Here is an 18,401-nt window from a genome sequence, read left to right on the forward strand (position 1 = left end):
GGAAATGCCCTGATATTTTTGCTTCTAGTTAGGTTATAGGAGGACACAGAAAACCTTTGATTCCCTGGTAAGAATAAAAAAAATCTGGAAACAAAAGGATCCTGCTTTAAAAAAAAAATAGGGCTAGCAAAAATCTGTGAAATCAAGAAAGCCCTAGTGAACTAAATTCCACAGATAATGAACCTCTCCTAGGTGAGTCAAGAGTGTGATAGCTTCCCTCCCTCGGGACACTTGCCTGGTATCAGTATAGGATAGAGAAGTGGACTTGCCATAAATGCAAAGACTGAAGTGATGAGGATAACTCATCCAATTTTTTGAATGACATTGTGGGCTTTTGTGAATGGGAATCTGACAAGAACCCCAAAGGCAAAACAAGTCATTAAGCCTGATAATTCTATCCACCTTGAATTTTGTCATGAAGCAGCAGTAGAGGAGGAGGCCTTGAAAAGCTCAGAGAAACGTGTAGTCCTGAAAATTCAGTGGTTCTTGCGTTGTGGGACCCTGCTGGATTAGAATCTAAAGGTAAACTGAACCAAAAAATACTTGGAACTGCATCCCAAATTCTTTCTACCCCAGATGTTGACAAGATCAAAAAGGTGGCTGTCTTTGGGGGTAGAAAAGTTGTAAGTTGAAGTGATCACAGATGAAATCAGTCTAATTAAAGCTGCAGCCAGTCCCAGCTCATAGAGGTTTTTGCTAGGAATATGAATTATCAGTCACCTATCCTGAGAAAAGAGTGTAGACTCTCTGGGAAATAAGGAAAACTTAACAAAACAATATTGTGCTTAATTCTAAACTTTAATCCTACAGCGTCTAGAATACTATGAAAAATTGTGAAACATACAAAGAAACAGGAAAATGTGATTGTATATTTAAGAGAAAATAGTTAATAAAAGCAGACTTACAGATGACGCAGTTATTAGAAGTAGGAGACAGGGATTTTAAAACAATTTACAGAGTAGTATGTGAGGGATTGGGTATTTCAGGAGAGTAATGGACAACCTGAAAGTGAGCCAAATACACCTTCTAGAACTGAAAAATTCAGTATCTTAAAAAAAAAAAAAAAAAACAACTGCTCAAATCAGCTTAACCAGCAAATTTGTAGTAAGAAACAGACTGAAGAAAATGGTAAATTTGTGAATAAATATGAGATTCTGTTTTCTTGTTTTTATTTATTTTTTTATTTTTTTATTTTTTAAAGATTTTATTTATTTGAGACAGAGAGAATGAGAGAGAGAGAGAGAGAGCACATGAGAGGGGGGAGGGTCAGAGGGAGAAGCAGACTCCCTGCTGAGCAGGGAGCCCGATGCGGGACTCGATCCCGGGACTCCAGGATCATGACCTGAGCCGAAGGCAGTCGTTTAACCAACTGAGCCACCCAGGCGCCCTGTTTTTATTTTTTAATTATCTTTTTTATATTTATTTATTTTAGAGAGCATGCAAGAGCAGGGGGAGGGGCAGAGGGAGAGGGATTGAGAGTCCCAAGCCAACTTCACACTAAGTGTGGAACCCAATGTGGGGCTTGTTGTCATGACCTAAGCTGAAACAAGAATCGGTCGCTTAACCAACTGAACCACCCAGGTGCCTCTTTCTTGTTTTCAGATTTATGTAACAGCAAAAAATATTGTGGGTTTTATAATATGTGGAAGTAAAATGTATGACAGTAGCTTGAAATACGGGAGAGAATAAATATAAGTATAAATTATACTCTTAAATTTCTTAGATCATATGTGAGGTGACATAATATTTGAAGGTGGACTGTGATGAATTAAGACTGCATATTGTGTATTCCTAGAGCAACCAAAAAAAAAAAAAAAAAAAAAAAACAGCAAAAAGGCCATAAAATGAGGGGTGCCTGGGTGGCTCAGTCATTAAGTGTCTGCCTTCGGCTCAGGTCCTGATCCCAGGGCCCTGGGATCGAGCCCCGCATCAGACTCTCTGCTCAGCGGGAAGCCTGCTTCTCCCTCTCCCACTCCCCCTGCTTGTGTTCCCTCTCTCACTGTGTCTCTCTCTGTCAAATAAATAAATAAAAATCTTTAAAAAAAAAAAGGCCATAAAATGAGATAGTATGGGGGAAAAATAGCATTATTTGCGTTATTTGAAGTCAAGAAAAAAGAGGAACAAAGAACTAATAGAAAATAAACAGTAATGAAATAGGCTTAAATTAAGCACACCAGTAATTATATTATATAAATGGTCTAATCCCATCATCAAAACATAAAAATTGTCAGACTGGATAAAATAGTAAGACCCAACTGTATGCTTCATACAAGTAGGCACTTTAAATATAAAGATAAATTTGGTTAAAGGAATAGATGGGAAAAGATACACTGTATTAAAACTTACTGAAAGAAAGCTCCTATGGCTACAATGATATCAAGCAAAATATATTTCAAGGCAAGGATTGTTAGCAGAGAAAAAGAACATCTTATAATGATAAAAGGTTACACTTATCAAAAAGATATAAGAACCCTAAATGTGTATTCACTCTGTAACAGAGCGTCAAAATACATGAGATAAAAATAGACAATTATAAAAGGAGAAATAGACTTACTTATGCTGATGGAGATTTCAGTACTTACAGTATTTAAAATTGTAAGGATATAGAAGATTTGAACACCACTGTCAACCAATTTAACCTAATTAACATTTATAAAACATTATACCCAAGAGATGCAGAATGTGACATTCAGGTGGACATGAAACACTCACCCATATAGAAGTTCTGTGGGGCTGTCCAAAAGCTTCAGTATATTGCAAAGGCTAGAAATCATAATATGTTCTCTGACCATAATGGAATTCAGTTAGAAATCAGTAACAAATAAGGTTTAGTAGGTCTCCAAGTATTGAAATAAAGATGATTCTAAATAACCCATGGGTAAAAATAAATCAAATGGAAAAACTGAAAGCATTTTAAATTAACAAAGACATATCAAAATTTATGAAGTGCAGCTTATTAGAGAATTTACAGTTTTAAATCTTTTTTTTTTTTTTAAAGATTTTATTGATTTATTTCACAGAGAGAGACACAGCGAGAGAGGGAACACAAGCAGGGGGAGTGGGAGAGGGAGAAGGAGAAGCAGGCTTCCCGCCGAACAGGGAGCCCGATGCGGGGCTCGATCCCAGGACCCTGGGATCATGACCTGAGCCGAAGGCAGATGCTTACCTGACTGAGCCACCCAGGCGCCCCTACAGTTTTAAATCTTGAAGAAGAAAGTATTAGAATCATTTATTTAATCTTTACCCTAAGAGGAAAAAAAGACAATTAAATTCAAAATAAATAAAACAGAAAAAACTGAAACTAATGAAATAGAGAACATACCCTAAGGAAGTGAACAAAGCGTAAAGTTTCCTCTCCGGAAAAACTGATATGGTTGTTAAAGTTAGGAAGAGGGCGCCTGGGTGGCTCAGTTGGTTAAGCGACTGCCTTCAGCTCGGGTCATGATCCTGGAGTCCTGGGATCGGGTCCCACATTGGGCTCCCTGCTCGGCGGGGAGTCTGCTTCTGCCTTTGACCCTTCCCCCTTTCATGCTCTCTCTCACTCTCATTCTCTCAAATAAATAAAATCAAAAAAAAAAAAAAAAAGATTGATGGCTTAAAATAACAGGAATTTGTATTTCTCTTGAATTTGTGAATCATTGTTGTAGTCTTTTATCTTAGGCTGCTTTATGACATCAAGTTCTTAGGGCAACATTCAAAGAAGGTGAAGATGGAAGTTTTAAGTCTTCTTGAGGCATAGGTACTGTTATTTCCACAACAAACTGCTATATAGGCAAGTCACAAGATCATCCTGAATTTCAAGGAATGGGAAAATAGACTCAGTCTTTTGATCTTAGGTGGTATAAAACACTGTGGCCGTGTTTCCTTTTTTCTTTATTTCTTTTTCTTTTTTTTTTCTCTTTTTTTTTTTTTTCTCAGAGGGAGAGTGAGTGCAGGGTCTGGGGGAAAGGGCAGAGGGAGAGGGAAAGAGAATCTTAAGTAGTCTCCACGCCCAGTGTGGAGCCCAACACAGGGCTCAGTCTCACCACCCTGAGATCATGACAGGGGCCGAAATCAGCAGTCGGATGCTTAACCAACTGAAACACCCAGGCGCCCCAACGTGTTTCTTAATTTATAATGGTTAAATCAGAAACAGTAAAGGGTCTAGATTTCCCCATCTTTACAAGCTAGTATGTTAATCTGTCAGAATACACACGACCTCTAGATCAGAGACAGAGTTTATTACTCACTACAAAAGCAGCAACCAGGGCATGTCTTGTGTCAATTACCTGAGCCTTCATCTTCACAGGGCTACACAGTAAGGGTCAGATGGTACCTGCACAGGCAGTAATGTGCATTGCAGGAGAGCAACCCCAAATTGGGAGACTGTTTACATAGCACCACTGGTAATGAGAATCTGTGTCCTTTCCTCTGAAAGTGAGAGATAAAAACCTTGTCTTTACTCTGGAATTTAAGCAAATCTTCTTGAGAGAAGATGTTGGACTGTCTTAATTTTGCTAAGCATTATTATCTTGGAATGTCTCTTAATACAAACATCTTAAATTGCCTGTAAACGACATTGCTCAGAGAACCCAGACCATGCAGAAATGTGAGATGTTCAGGGAGAATTATATTTCAATACATTGTTTTCCAACTCTCTTGCACAATAATTTACTTTCCTCCCATGTACAAAATTCTATCACTCTCTACTTTTTTTTTTTTTTAAGATTTTATTTATTTATTTGTTAGAGAGAGCACACAAGCAGAGGGAGTGGCAGGCAGAGGGAGAGAAGCAGACTCCCCTGCTGAGCAGGGAGCCCGATGTGGGGCTTGATCCCAGAACCCTGGGATCATGACCTGAGCCGAAGGCAGACGCTTAACTACGGAGCCACCCAGGTGCCCCTGCCGTGCCATTTGTAATTAGAGAAATGCAAAACAAAAATACAGTAAGCTATTGCTATGCACATACTACTACTTAAGAAAGACTGGAGAATATCAAGTGTTGGTAAAGATGTAACTGGAACTCTGGAAGTGTTAAATGATAAAACCACTCTCTAAAACAACTTTAAAATATATATATAATTAAACATAGACTATGACCTAGCAATTTCACTCCCATGTATTTATTTTTATTATTTTATTTTTTTCACTTCCATGTATTTATCCATGAGAACCAAAGCCTGCATTCTTACAACATTTATACATAAATGTTATTGCACTCTTATTCAGGACAGGTTGCTTTGGCTAGGGTGTTGATTGGAAAGCACATGGGGACCTCTGCTGCAGTGGTGGAAAGACTGTATTTATGTATGTATATAATTTTTTCACCCCCTTTACCCATTCACCCCCTCCCCGGCTTCTGGCAACCACCAATCTGTTTTCTATATCTAGGAAGTTTTTTGGTTTGTTTTTAGATTCCACATATAAGAGAGATCAAATGGTATTTGTCTGACTTATGTAACTTAGCCTAATATCTGTCCGTCCAAGTTGTTGCAAATGGCAAGATCTCATTCTTTTTATGATTGAATAAAATTTGTGTGTGTGTGCACTGCAGTGTACATGGGGGTGCGTATATCTTTACTGGTTAGTGTTTTTGTTTTCTTCAGATAAATACCCACAAGTGGAATTGCTTGATCATATGGCTGGATTTTTTTTGTGAGGAGGGGAACCTCCATATTGTTTTACATAGTGGCTGCAGAAGCGTTCCTTTTTCTCTACATCCTCACCAATACTTGTTATTTCTCATCTTTTTGATAATAGCCATTCTAAAATGTGAGATGTGGTATCTCATTGTTTTGATTTGCATTTCCCTCATGATTAGTGATTGTTGAGCATGTTTTCATCTGTTGGCCATCTGTATGTTTGTTTTTTTTTTAAAGTGTCTATTCAGATCTTCTGCCCATTTTTTAATTGGATTTTTTTTCTCATTAATTGTATGAGTTCTTTATAAATTTTGAATATTAGTCCCTTAGGACTTGTATATATTTTTATCTCATTCTGTAGGTTACATTTTCCTTCTGTCGATGGTTCCTTTTGCTGTGCTGGAGGCTTTTTTAGTATGATGTAGTCCTACTTACTTGTTTTTGCTTTTGGTGTCAGATTCAAAAATCATTGCCAAGACCTTCATCAAGAAGCTTACCCACCTGTGTTTTCTTGTATGAGTGTTATGGTTTTAGGTCTTAGGTTCATCTTTTTTTTTTTTTAAGATTTTATTTATTTGAGAGAGAGGGAGAGCGAGCACACACAAGCTGGGGGAGGGAGAGGGACAAGCATACTCTGTGCTGAGCACGAAGCATGACACGGGGCTCGATCTCATGACCTGGAGATCATAACCTGAGTTGAAATCAAGAATTGGACCCTTAACCAACTGAGCCATCCAGGCACCCATGGTTCAAATTGTTAATCCATTTTGAGTTAATTTTTGTGTATGATAGAAGATAGTGGTCAAGTTTCATTCTCCACTATCATTCATTGAAGGGACTGTCCTTTAGCCCTTATGTATCCTTGGCTCCTTTGTTGTAAATTAATTGACCATATTTTTTTTGAAAAATGGCATTGGAGTTTTGATAGGGATTGCATTGAATCTTTGGATTGCTTTGGGTACTATAGACATTTTACCTGTATTGATTCTTCCAGTTCATAAGTATGGAATAGCTTTTCATTTATTTGTGTCTTGAATTTCTTTCATTAATGTTTTAGAGTTTTCAATATTTAGATCTTTCACCTACTTCATTTAGTTTATTCCTAAGTATTTTGTTCTTTGATACAATTATAAATGGGGTTGTTTATTTTTTTTCTGAAAATTTTAGTGTATAGAAATTCAACTGATTTTTGTATCCTGCAACTTTACTGAATTCACTTATTAGTTTTAATAACAGTTTTCTGATGGAGTCTTTCAAGTTTTCTATATATACTATTATGTCATCTATAAATAGTGACAGTTTTACTTTTTTCTTTCCAATTTGAATGCCTTTTTATTTATTTTTCTTGCCTAATTGCTCTGGCTAGGACTAGAAGGCTTCACTGGTGAATAGTCCAAGAACAGTTGATACCTATCCTTTTTAAACTCTTCCAAAAAAATAGAAGAGGAGGGAAGTCTTGCAAACTTACTTTATGAGGCTTTCATTACCTTAATAGCAAAACCAGACAAAGACGCCACAAGAAAAAAAAATTACACAGCTGTATCCCTGATGAACATGGATGAAAAATTCCTGAACAAAATATTAGCAAACTGAATTCAACAATGCATTAAAAGAATCATATACCATGATCAAATGAGATTAATCCAGGGATGCAAGGATGGTTCAACATCCTTAAATCAGTCAGTGTGATAGATTACATTAACAAGATGAAGGATAAAAATCATAGAATCATCTTAATAAATGTGGAAAAAGCATTTGACAAAAATTCAACATCTAGTTACGATAAAAATTCTCAACAAAGTGGGTATAGAAGGAACATATATCAATGTAATAAAAGCCATATATGACAAGCCCACAGCTAACAACCTACTCAGTGGTGCAAAGCTGAAAGTCTGGGGCGCTTAGGTGGCTTAGTCACTTAAGTGTTTGCCTTCGGCTCAGGTCATGATCCCAGGGTCCTGGGATCAGGCCCCACGCTGGGCTCCCTTTTCAGTGGAGAGCCTGCTTCTCCCTCTCCCTTTGCCTGCTGCTCCCCCTGCTTGTGCTTTCTTTCTCTCTCTGTGTCAGATAAAAATCTTGAAAGGCTTTAATCAGGAACAATACAAGGATGCCTACTCTTGCCACTTTCATTCACCATAGTATTAGATTTTATATTGTCATTGCTGTTAGTTACAGGGATTTATACAGTTTCCAAACTGTAAGAATCTATTTCATTATGTAAGTAATTTGTAGAAATGTAAAAATGGAAACTTCATTAAATGTGGCACTCTTTAGTAACTTCAATATGTATGTCTGCTACTTTATTCCACAGTAAGATTTTTTTAAAACATGTTTAGGCTAACCATGGTTTGTTATGAAAGTAGGATTCGTAGTGCCAATATTGAAGAAAGTCTCAGCTTTCTACTGGATTAGAATCAGGCCAGTAGGATTCAGACATTGATGCTAGTCTTACAGCTGTAAGTGTGGAACTTAGCTGTTTGTTGCTGTATATATTGTAGGCATAGCACATTTTATACATTCAGTTATTGATTTTTGTCCTTCAGGATCAAATGCTCTTACACAGCATTTATAATTTTTTCATTGTATGAATTTCTTGCCTTTCTATTCTTATTTTTTTTTCATATCACATTTGTTTACTATTCATGTACTTACCCGTAATGGGTTAATAGTGTCCATTAAATGCCTCAGAACTAAGGACAGGTATACCGAGTATAGATTAGCAAACACTGTGATGGCCATGATTAAACTAAAATGATCTTAAACAACCACTGAGTGTCAGCTAATAGCTGTGGGTATGCCTGAGGAGCCTTGGTTGTACTTTTCAACTTTTGAACTCATGTAGAAAGATTGTTTCAACATTAAAATTTCTCTCAAATCTACTTGGGTATATCATACTGATAGGAAAATATACTGTATTTTTAGATCGATAGGGAACTATAACATACTGTGTTTTTATAGTTTTTTTTTTTTTTTAATTTATTCATTTGAGACACAAATAGAGAGAGAGGGAGAGGGAGAAGCAGACTCCCCACTGAGCTGGGAGCCCAATGCTGGGCTCCATCTCAGGACCCAGAGATCATGCCCTGAACCAAAGGCAGACGTTTAACCATCTGAGCCACCCAGGCACCCCTTAACATGCTATATTTTTTAAAAACTTTATAGTTTTTTAAAAAAACTTTATAGTATTCTCAAAGCTGAGAATTTGTCAAAATAATAGTAGAGAATTGGGAGGGAGAAAATATGGTGGTTTGAGCATAGATGAAATAAGATTGACCATGTATTGATTATTGTTGAGAATGTTGGACAAAAAGAATTACATTAGCACTTTAAGATAGAGAATCTTGAGTTTTATATCTAATCTCCAAAATAAGAATCTCCAGAGGGGCACCTGGGTGGTCACTCAGTTAAGCGTCCAACTCTTGATTTTAGCTCAGGTCGTGATACCTGGATCGTTGAGATCAAGCCCTGAGTTGGGCTCCATGCTCAGGGTGGAGTCTGCTGGTCCTCTCCCTCTGCTCTTGCTCTTCCCCCACTCTCACACTCGCTCACTCTCTCAGATAGATAGATACATAGATACATAGATAAAATAAAATAAAATCTTGGAAAAAAAGAATCTTAAGAAAGAAGGCACAATCTATATTTTTGAGAAATACCCTTTGTGAGTTTTATTTGGTTAGTTATACCATTGCACCCAAGGTATGTTTTTTGTTTTCCTCCTCATGAGCAGCTTTTTTACTAGTGGAACATCTTGCTAGGACAGTCTATGAATTGTTGCCCAAATCTCTTTATAAAAATTTACCAGTGGGCTCTTCTAGAATATTCCTATCTGTTTACGAATCAAATGTTGTGACTCTTGATTCACAATCTACTCTTGCTACTACTCTATTTTTCTAATGTCCTTTATAGCCAAACTACCTGAATTGTCTGTATTTGCTATATCAGGTTATCTTGTTTTTTCTTGAATTGCCTCCAAACATTGTTTTGTTTCTACCACTCCGTTAAGTGACCTTGTTAAGATAATCAGTGACCTCTGCTACACAGTGGTAATCCCCAATTCTTATTAACATAGTTGATAACTTCTTCCTCCTTGAAACATTTTCACTTTGCTTTTACAATATCATTTTTTTTTCTTGACTCCTTTTTGGTTCTGTCTCTCCTTTTTGATCTCTTATTTTTGTAATATCGCAGGGTTTAATCATTGGACCTATTCTCTTTTCTATCTGTGCTCATCCTCTTGATACTTTCATGTAATTTCATTGCTTTAAATATCATCTGTAGGCAGATGACTTCCAAATTTGTATCCTCAGCTTGGAACTGTCCCCACATCTCTGAATGCCCATATTCAACTGCCTACTAAAGATCCTGCTAGGACATCATTCAGGTATTTTAAACTAACGTTTCTAAATAAAGGTTTCGCATCTCTCTTTTCTCCATCCTGCTCTTCCATAGCCATATTCTGTTTCAGCTTATTGGCAGTTCCATTCTACCAGATTATTACATATGTAGGAGTATGTTGAATGACAGATTTATTGATCATCTTTGTTTGCTATATGCACAGGTGTTTTTTGTGGCATGTACTATAAGAATTTGTGGGGAAGGTTAAACAACTCAGGAGTACTAAAACCATTTGGCACAGAGAAAAATAGCCCAATAAATTTAGGGTAACTAAAATTTTGAAACACAAATTTATTAACATTACTGAATTTTTTAACAAAAAGATTGTGTATACTTTTTATTAATGTTACTGTTTTGGGTTTAGGCTATTTTACTTTGTACTATGTACTATGTAATATTTCACTTTGTAATATGTTTATAGGTACAGAAAACTTCACAATGCTTTAAATAAATGGGGGATTTTGTTTTCTTACATACCAAGAAATCCAGAAGAAGACAGCAGTTAACATTGGTCCAGTTGCTCAGCAGTGCATTTAGAGATCCCCAACTTGTTTTGTTTTTCTTTGTCAGCCTTATTAGTTGTTGTTTTAATTTGTTTTTTAATACTCACACTTGTCGACTTATGGTCATAGGATTGTTGTTGCAGCAGTAGACATGTTTACATCTATCCCTGGGTAAGGAAAACAAATGTTTGCCCATAACCAACCCCATTCCATCCCAAAGCAGACTTAATATGTCACTGATCTCAACTGTGTCCTCCAGCCCCTTGAGCCTTCCAATTGTGGATATTTAGCTGGGTCAGTTACCGCCCCAAAGAAAGTAAAATTTCTGTAAGGGGAGGAATAGAATCTGATCAGCCGTTACCATTGTCTGCCTCACAGAACCATCAGAGACTACTAAATTTAGGGGTGTGTGGATGGCTCGGTTGGTTAAGCATCCAACTCCTGGTTTTGGCTCAGATCATGATCTTGCAGTCATGAGATTGAGCCCTGAGTCGGCTCCACGCTTAGCACAGTCTGCTTCAGATTCTTCCTCCCTCTCTGTCTCTCCCTCACCCTGCTCACTCTCATTTGCTCTCTCTCAAATAAATAAATAAAATTAAAAAAAAAACAACTGCTAGCTTTAAATATAATTGGTGATTTGAATTTATCTGCTTGGAAAAACTTCATTATTTCTCAGTAGGTTCAAATAAAATGGATTTTAATGTTAGGTGAGGGCTGTAATTTTAATGTATAGATGAGGGCTCACCATAGTTTACTGGTTAAGAAGCTAGCTATGTATTTAGAAGTTAGCAAATTTGTGTGTTTACACTAGTGAATTTTTGAGAATTATAATTTACATTTTGAGGCAAATAAGAATTTAGAAGAGATGATGATCCCTTAAAGTCATAAAGATCTATTTTTGTTAATTTTGTTTCTTTATTTGGTTTCCATAGAATGTTGGCTCAATTAAGAAACATCAGGGAGATAAATTCAACCCAGTGGTAAGTAGCTTTAATTTCTTTTGTTAGAAAGTGTTTGGCTTATTGTTATGCCTTTTTTTTTTCTTAGTTGGCTTCTCTTTCTCCATTTGATAGGAATATTTTTATGTCTCCCGTGTTAAGCCTGGTTTATAAAATGGCTCTTACTTATCATAACACTAAAATTCTAATGAACATTTCCCATGTTGATCGCTTCCTTTTGAGAACAGGCCAGGCTTCCTTTGGTTTACTTCCTTATAATAATTGTGTAATGGAGAATCTCTTTGGTTGTTATTACGCATTTATTTCTCTGTCATATGATATTTTCCTCCTGTACCCTCAATAATTAAGTTCCCCCTCCTTTCTTACCAGTTTTAGTCTGCTAAATTAGGGTCCATTTTTGTATTGGCTCGAGGCCCACTGAATTTAATCTAAGGTCTAAACTGCTCTCTTCATAGCCTCTGTTCACAGGAAATTTTTACTTAAGATGTAAACTGTTTCCTAGAGCATCTAATTTCCTTTTCTGAATTCATTGTCTCTTCTGAGAAGTTTTACAATTTCTGACCATCTGTCTGTCTGCAACATGATCTGTTTATGGTTAGCACTACAAAAAAATCTTGGAGGTTGTTTTAGCTTCATTAACAATTACTCTGTCTTGTAAATTGCCTTATGCTTCAAGTGTGCTGCACGATGATAACATCTAAAATAAATACACTCTTTTAAATTACATATATTTGGTAGTAAACATTTCATGCCCTTTATTCTCAGCTAGCAATTATACTCCCAAATCCATTATGATTCAGGAATTTTTAGGCCATATCTTCCAATTCTTGGGTACTATCATATAAATATAAGCATACAATGTTTATAATTTGATGAACCAGAATATTTTCAGACATCGAACCAACACTGTCCCACAGAACTTTCTGCACCGATAGAAATGTTCTCTGTCTTCTCTTACTGAGTGTAGTAGCCACTAGCCACACATGGGGCTGTTGAGCTTTTAAAATGTGCTTAGTGTGAGAAACTAGGTGTTTAATTTTACTTGAATTAACTTGAATTTTAAGTTAAAAATGGTTACGCTAAAATGGCTATATGTCTAGTGGCTATCGTATTGGGAAGAGCAGATTGAGTTCCCTTAAGGTTGTTAAGTGTCCTCTTAACTCATTATCAGTTGATCTTAGAATCCCTTGAGCAAGAAATTTCATATTCATTTTTGGAATCTTTTACTTTGGGGCATGTCATAAACACACAAGGATAAGCTAAATTCCCCTTTAGCAATGAAATTCTTATTAGATCAACAAAACTGCTTATTCTAATCAGTAAAACTCACCTACATATAAACATAGATTGTTAATAAACATTCAGTAAACTTTTCTGGGTATTTCTTTGTTGACAAAGTTTTTTTGTTTTTGTTGAAGTGTAATGGACATAACATTATATTAGTTTCAGGTGTAGAACATGATGATTCAGTATATGTATGTATTGCTAAGTGTCCACCACAATAAATCTAATTAACATTTCTCACCGTATGTAGTTACAAATATTTTTTCTTGCAATGAGAACTTTTAAGATCTACTCTTTTAGCAATTTTCAAATAATGCAGTACCATATTATTATTATTAACTATAGTCACAATGCTATGTGTTATATTCCCATGAAAGAAAGATTTTATGTAGAAACTTTTATGTTTGACATCATAGTGTAGGGGAGGAAAAATTTTTCCTTGACCCTTTTAGGGTCTTTGGCTGGGTCTGAAAACTAACCTGACAAGTACAGTATTATTATTATTAACTGTAGTCACAATCCTATGTGTTTTATTCCCATGAAACAAAGATTTTATGTAGAAACTTTTATGTTTGACATCATAGTGTAGGGGAGGAAAAATTTTTCTTTGACCCTTTTAGGGTCTTTGGCTGGGTCTGAAAACTAACCTGACAAAAACAGTTTAACAGGAGAAAGCATGCACATTTATTTCATACAAGTTTTAAGTGCACAGGAGCCTTTATGAGGAGTAAGGACATAAAAAAAACCATTAAAACTTAGTATATTTATGCTAGACTTGATGAAGAATGTAGGCTTGTGTACAAGTATGATAGGTCAGAGTATGAGGTAAGTGTAGTAACCTGGGAGAAGTTTAGTAAAGCCCATTTGTTAGGATTCTTCTCCATTCCTGAGAGATTGGGCAGCTCTTTTCCTTCAGTTATAAGGAAGGCATCTCTCACATGAGGATTTTGTGACCTATTTCAGTGGAGAAGTAAAAGGGGAGGCCAGCATGACCTTCCTGCTTCGAAAGTATTCAATATGTCAGGGTACCGTACTTTGGAGTGGTGTGTTCTGAACCCCATCAGTATTTTATTTTTGTAAACCCTAAAGGAAAAGTGCCTAGTAAGACCTATTGATATTTTAATCATTTTGAGAACCTGAGTTCAAGTGTATCATTATGTATGGAGAAGTAGTATAATTCAGTAAGAGCATGGAATCCGTTTCTTTATGGAAAAATAGGGATAATAGTACATGTCTTAGATATACGAAGATGAAATGAGAATATACATGTATTTTATCTAAAGAACTTAGCACAGTGCCTGGCACATGGTGATTGACTAAGAATAGTCCTATTTTTAAAAAGATTGCAAGGGAAATACTTAGTTGTCAAACACTTTAAGAATATCATGTAATTTAACTTACTCTCAGGAAACAAACTGAGGGTTGCTGGAGTGGAGGGGGTGGGAGGGATGGGGTGCCTGGGTGATAGACATTGGGGAGGGTATGTGCTATGGTGAATGCTGTGAATTGTGCAAGACTGTTGAATCACAGATCTGTACCTCTGAAACAAATAATACAATATATGTTTAAAAAAAAAAGAAGATAGCAGGAGGGGAAGAATGAAGGGGGGGAAATCGGAGGGGGAGATGAACCATGAGAGATGATGGACTCTGAAAAACAAACTGAGGGTTCTAGAGGGGAGGGGGGTGGGAGGATGGGTTGGCCTGGTGATGGGTATTAAAGAGGGCACGCTCTGCATGGAGCACTGCGTGTTATGCACAAACAATGAATCATGGAACACTACATCAAAAACTAATGATGTAATGTATGGTGATTAACATAACAAAAAATTAAAAAAAAGAATATCATGTAATTTGAAATAGAAGTTGGTAGCAGTGCGTTGCAGAGCCATATTGAAGCCTGAGGCAAAAGAAAAAAATAGTAATACCAATCCTGTCTTTATTTAAAAATTAGTCATTTTGTTCATAAATAGATTATTTTTCAGTGATTTTAACTTAAAAAATAATGCATTAAAATATTTAATTTGATTACTGAGTTTTTTGGTGCCTCTCCTATTTTGTGCTTGAGGCAGTTTCCCTCACTGGCTTCAACATTATCTTGGCCCTGGTTAGAAGTATTCTGTTATTCTAATTGTCTTCTGATCAAGGCAAGAATTTATATTTTACAAAAAGTTGTTAACTGATTAGCAGTCATTCTTATTTATTGAAGTAGGCTTTTGTTTGGTAATATAATCTTAGACTAGTTGGAATTAACCTATGGAAAGGTTAAAATTAGCCTGGAGAATTTTCACTAATTCAGAATTAAACCGGTTTTTCTCCCATTTAATTTGAAACAACAAAGTGTGTATATACTTTATTGAAGCAAGTTTATTCTCTAATGTGTAACCTTCCACAAATAGAGGACCTATAAGCTCTTTGACCAGTATTTAATTGAAACAAATACATTTGGCATGTATTGAAATTTTGATGTGGAAGAGCCTTGGAAAGTTAAAGGGGTGATGATTCTGATGGCTTATTAAGGAAGACCTGAAAATATCTTTTTTTTTTTTTTAAGATTTTATTTATTTATTCATGAGAGATAGAGAGAGAGAGAGGCAGAGGCAGAGGGAGAAGCAGGCTCCCCGCGGAGCAGGGAGCCCGATGCGGGACTCGATCTCAGGACCCTGGGATCGTGACCTGAGCCGAAGGCAGACGCTTAACCGACTGAGCCACCCAGGTGTCCCAACCTGAAAATATCTTTGCTGTCCTACTTCCTACTCAAAACTGGTTGTAGTCAAATTCTTAGTATTAAATTTATTTATTTGAGAGAGAGAGGCATGAAAAAGGGGAGCAGAGGTAGAGGGACAAGCAGACTCCCTGCTGAGCAGAAAGCCCAATGTGGGACTTTATCCCAGGACCCTGAGATCGTGACCTGAGCTGAAGGCAGATGCTTAACCAGTTGAGCCACCCAGGCACCCCCAAATTCTTTTTTTTTTTTTTTAAGATTTTATTTATTTATTTGCTAGAGAGAGAGAGCATGGGCAAGAGAGAGCGAGCAAGAGTACAAGTGGGGAGCTGCAGGCAGAGGGAGAAGCAGGCTCCCTGCTGAGCAAGGAGCCCGATGTGGGGCTCAGTCCCAGGACCTGAGATCATGACCCGAGCCGAAGGCAGCCGCATAACCGACTGAGCCACCCAGACGTCCCAAGGCGCCCCCAAATTTTTAATTAAAAAATAGCTCTTACCCAGAAATTAAAGAAATATCTTTGTTGTATTAGGGTATTTCTAGTTGAGAATAAGCAAGACTCATAAAGCATGATTTTTTTTTAAATTTATTATTATTTTTTATTTATTTATTTTTATTTATTTTTATTTTTTTAAAGATTTTATTTATTTATTTGAGAGAGAGAATGAGATAGAGAGCATGAGAGGGGGGAGGGTCAGAGAGAGAGGCAGACTCCCTGCTGAGCAGGGAGCCCGACGTGGGACTAGATCCCGGGACTCCAGGATCATGACCTGAGCCAAAGGCAGTCGCTTAACCAACTGAGCCACCCAGGCGCCCTATTATTATTTTTTAAAGATTTTATTTATTTATTTGAGAGAGAGAGAATGAGAGAGAGCACGAGAGGGAAGAGGGTCAGAGGGAGAAGCAGACCCCCCGCTGAGCAGGGAACCCGATGCAGGACTCGATCCCAGGACTCCAGGATCATGACCTGAGCCGAAGGCAGTCGCTTAACCAGCTGAGCCACCCAGGCGCCCAAGCATGATTCTTATAGAAGCATATAAATAGGTATTTAGCAGATCATTTTTTAAAGTACAGAAGTACATGAGTTTCATTTGAAATTCAATATGTATAAATTTATATAAATTTTGACAGTAACACCATATTTAAATGTATTCCTTTGGGTGGGTATAAAGAAGGAGGTACTTATCTTTGATATATAGATTGTGATAAATGAATTGTAATTTTTTTTTTTGAAAAATTGTTGGTTATAACATGTTTTAACTAAATTTATTTTTATTTGAATATTGCAGTGTCTAAAAATGACTACAAAACGAAGTTTGTTTGTGCGGTTGGTACCATGTCGTTGTCTACGAGGGGAAGAAGAGACTGTCACTACTCTTGATTATTCTCATTGCAGTTTGGAACAGGTTCCCAAAGAGATTTTTACTTTTGAGAAAACTTTGGAGGAGCTCTATTTAGATGCTAATCAGATTGAAGAGCTTCCAAAGGTATGTTCATACTTTCTTTTAAGAATTGTCTTTGGATATTTTTATGCAAGAAATATGATATATCCCCAGTATTGCCATAATGCTGCCAGTATATTTGTGTTTCCATTGTTTCCTTTTTTGTTTGTTTGTTTAATTTTATCTTGGGGTATGCAACAGAATTTTAAAAACTTTTTTTTTTTAAAAGATTTATGTATTTACTTGAGAGAAAGAGAGCGTATGAACAGGAAGAGGGGCAGAGGGAGAAAGAATCTCAAGTTCTCTGTGCTGAGCGTGGAGCCCTATACAGGGCTCGATCTCACGACCTGAGTCCTAACGTGAGCCAAAACCAAGAGTCAGATGCTTAACCAACTGCACTACCAGACACCCCCAATATTTTTTAAAATAGAATTTTAACCTTTGTTTCTTCAAGTTAATTGCTTGAGTATTTGAGCAAGTAAGTTAAAATTTTGTATTTAATTTCCATTTTTTATAGCCCCTATGGTAGATAGAACTACATTATTTCTATAGCCAATAGATTTAGCTAGACAAAAATTGAAATTAATGTTTTCTTTTTCTAGTTATCATAAGACATTGGTTTACATGGGGCACCTGGGTGGCTCAGTCGTTCAGGGTCTGCCTTCGGCTCAGGTCATGATCCCAGGGTCCTGGGATCAAGCCCCGCCGCGCATCAGGCTCCCCGCTCTGCGGGAGGCCTCCTTTTCCCTCTCCCGCTCCCCCTGCTTGTGTTCCCTCTCTGGTTGTCTCTCTCTCTGTCAAATAAATAAAAATAAAATTTCTAAAAAACAAAAAAACATTGGTTTACATTATTCTAATTGAGAGTAAATTGTCCTTTTGGTTGTCACCTAATACTTTTGTTATTAAGCAGGTTTTTAGAGGTAGTATCCTGTTTGCCCTATTTCAGTTTGTTTAGAAAGGTTTTGGAGGACGTAACATTTCTGAAATCTAAGAACAACTAGAGGGAGGCAAGTTGTTTTGTTGCCATGAAATATCCTCTTACATTTCCAGTTTCTTTGCTAAAATTTTTCAGTGACTACTTTTTCTTTTTCTTAAAAATCCCTCTTCATTCTCAACTCATTTTCTTGTTTATTATGGAAAAGCTTCAGTAGCTTTCTTTTTTTTTTCCAAAATTTTATTTAAATTCTAGTTAGTTAGCATCTAGTGTAATATTAGTTTCGGGAGTTGAATTTAGTGATTCATCACTTATGTATAACAAATATTGCTCAACATGAGAAGTGCCCTCCTTAATACCCATCACCCATTTAGCCTCTCCCCCACCCACCACCCCTCCAGCAACCCTCAGTTTGTGCAGTAGTTTTAATTTGTTAGAATGTTTTACTACCCAAACAGTAGTGTTTATCAAAACTGGATGGAGATGTGTTGGTGGCTTATAAATATGTGTGGCATTTCCAAAAAATGAACTATGATTTGCCC

The 18,401-nt window shown here is 36.7% G+C and overlaps 1 protein-coding gene across 14 annotated transcripts in view; it reads left to right on the plus strand.

Moving 5' to 3' along the window:
- Window positions 1–18,401, plus strand: part of ERBIN (erbb2 interacting protein) — a 129,955-nt gene that overhangs the window by 29,297 nt on the left and 82,257 nt on the right. For 13 of the 14 annotated variants that reach the window (XM_064596179.1, XM_054512304.2, XM_054512308.2 and 10 more), the window contains exons 2-3: window positions 11,452–11,499; window positions 16,773–16,970. In XM_064596179.1, coding sequence (XP_064452249.1) covers window positions 16,782–16,970 — 189 coding nt within the window. In that variant the 5' untranslated portion in view covers window positions 11,452–11,499; window positions 16,773–16,781. The remainder of the gene's footprint in view (window positions 1–11,451; window positions 11,500–16,772; window positions 16,971–18,401) is intronic. The other variant, XM_054512297.2, reaches the window with a different exon arrangement.

The sequence above is a fragment of the Mirounga angustirostris genome, unplaced genomic scaffold (assembly GCF_029215605.1).
Source record: "Mirounga angustirostris isolate CCGP_5_RB_7025 unplaced genomic scaffold, mMirAng1.0.hap1 SCAF_7, whole genome shotgun sequence".
Lineage (NCBI taxonomy): Eukaryota > Metazoa > Chordata > Mammalia > Carnivora > Phocidae > Mirounga > Mirounga angustirostris.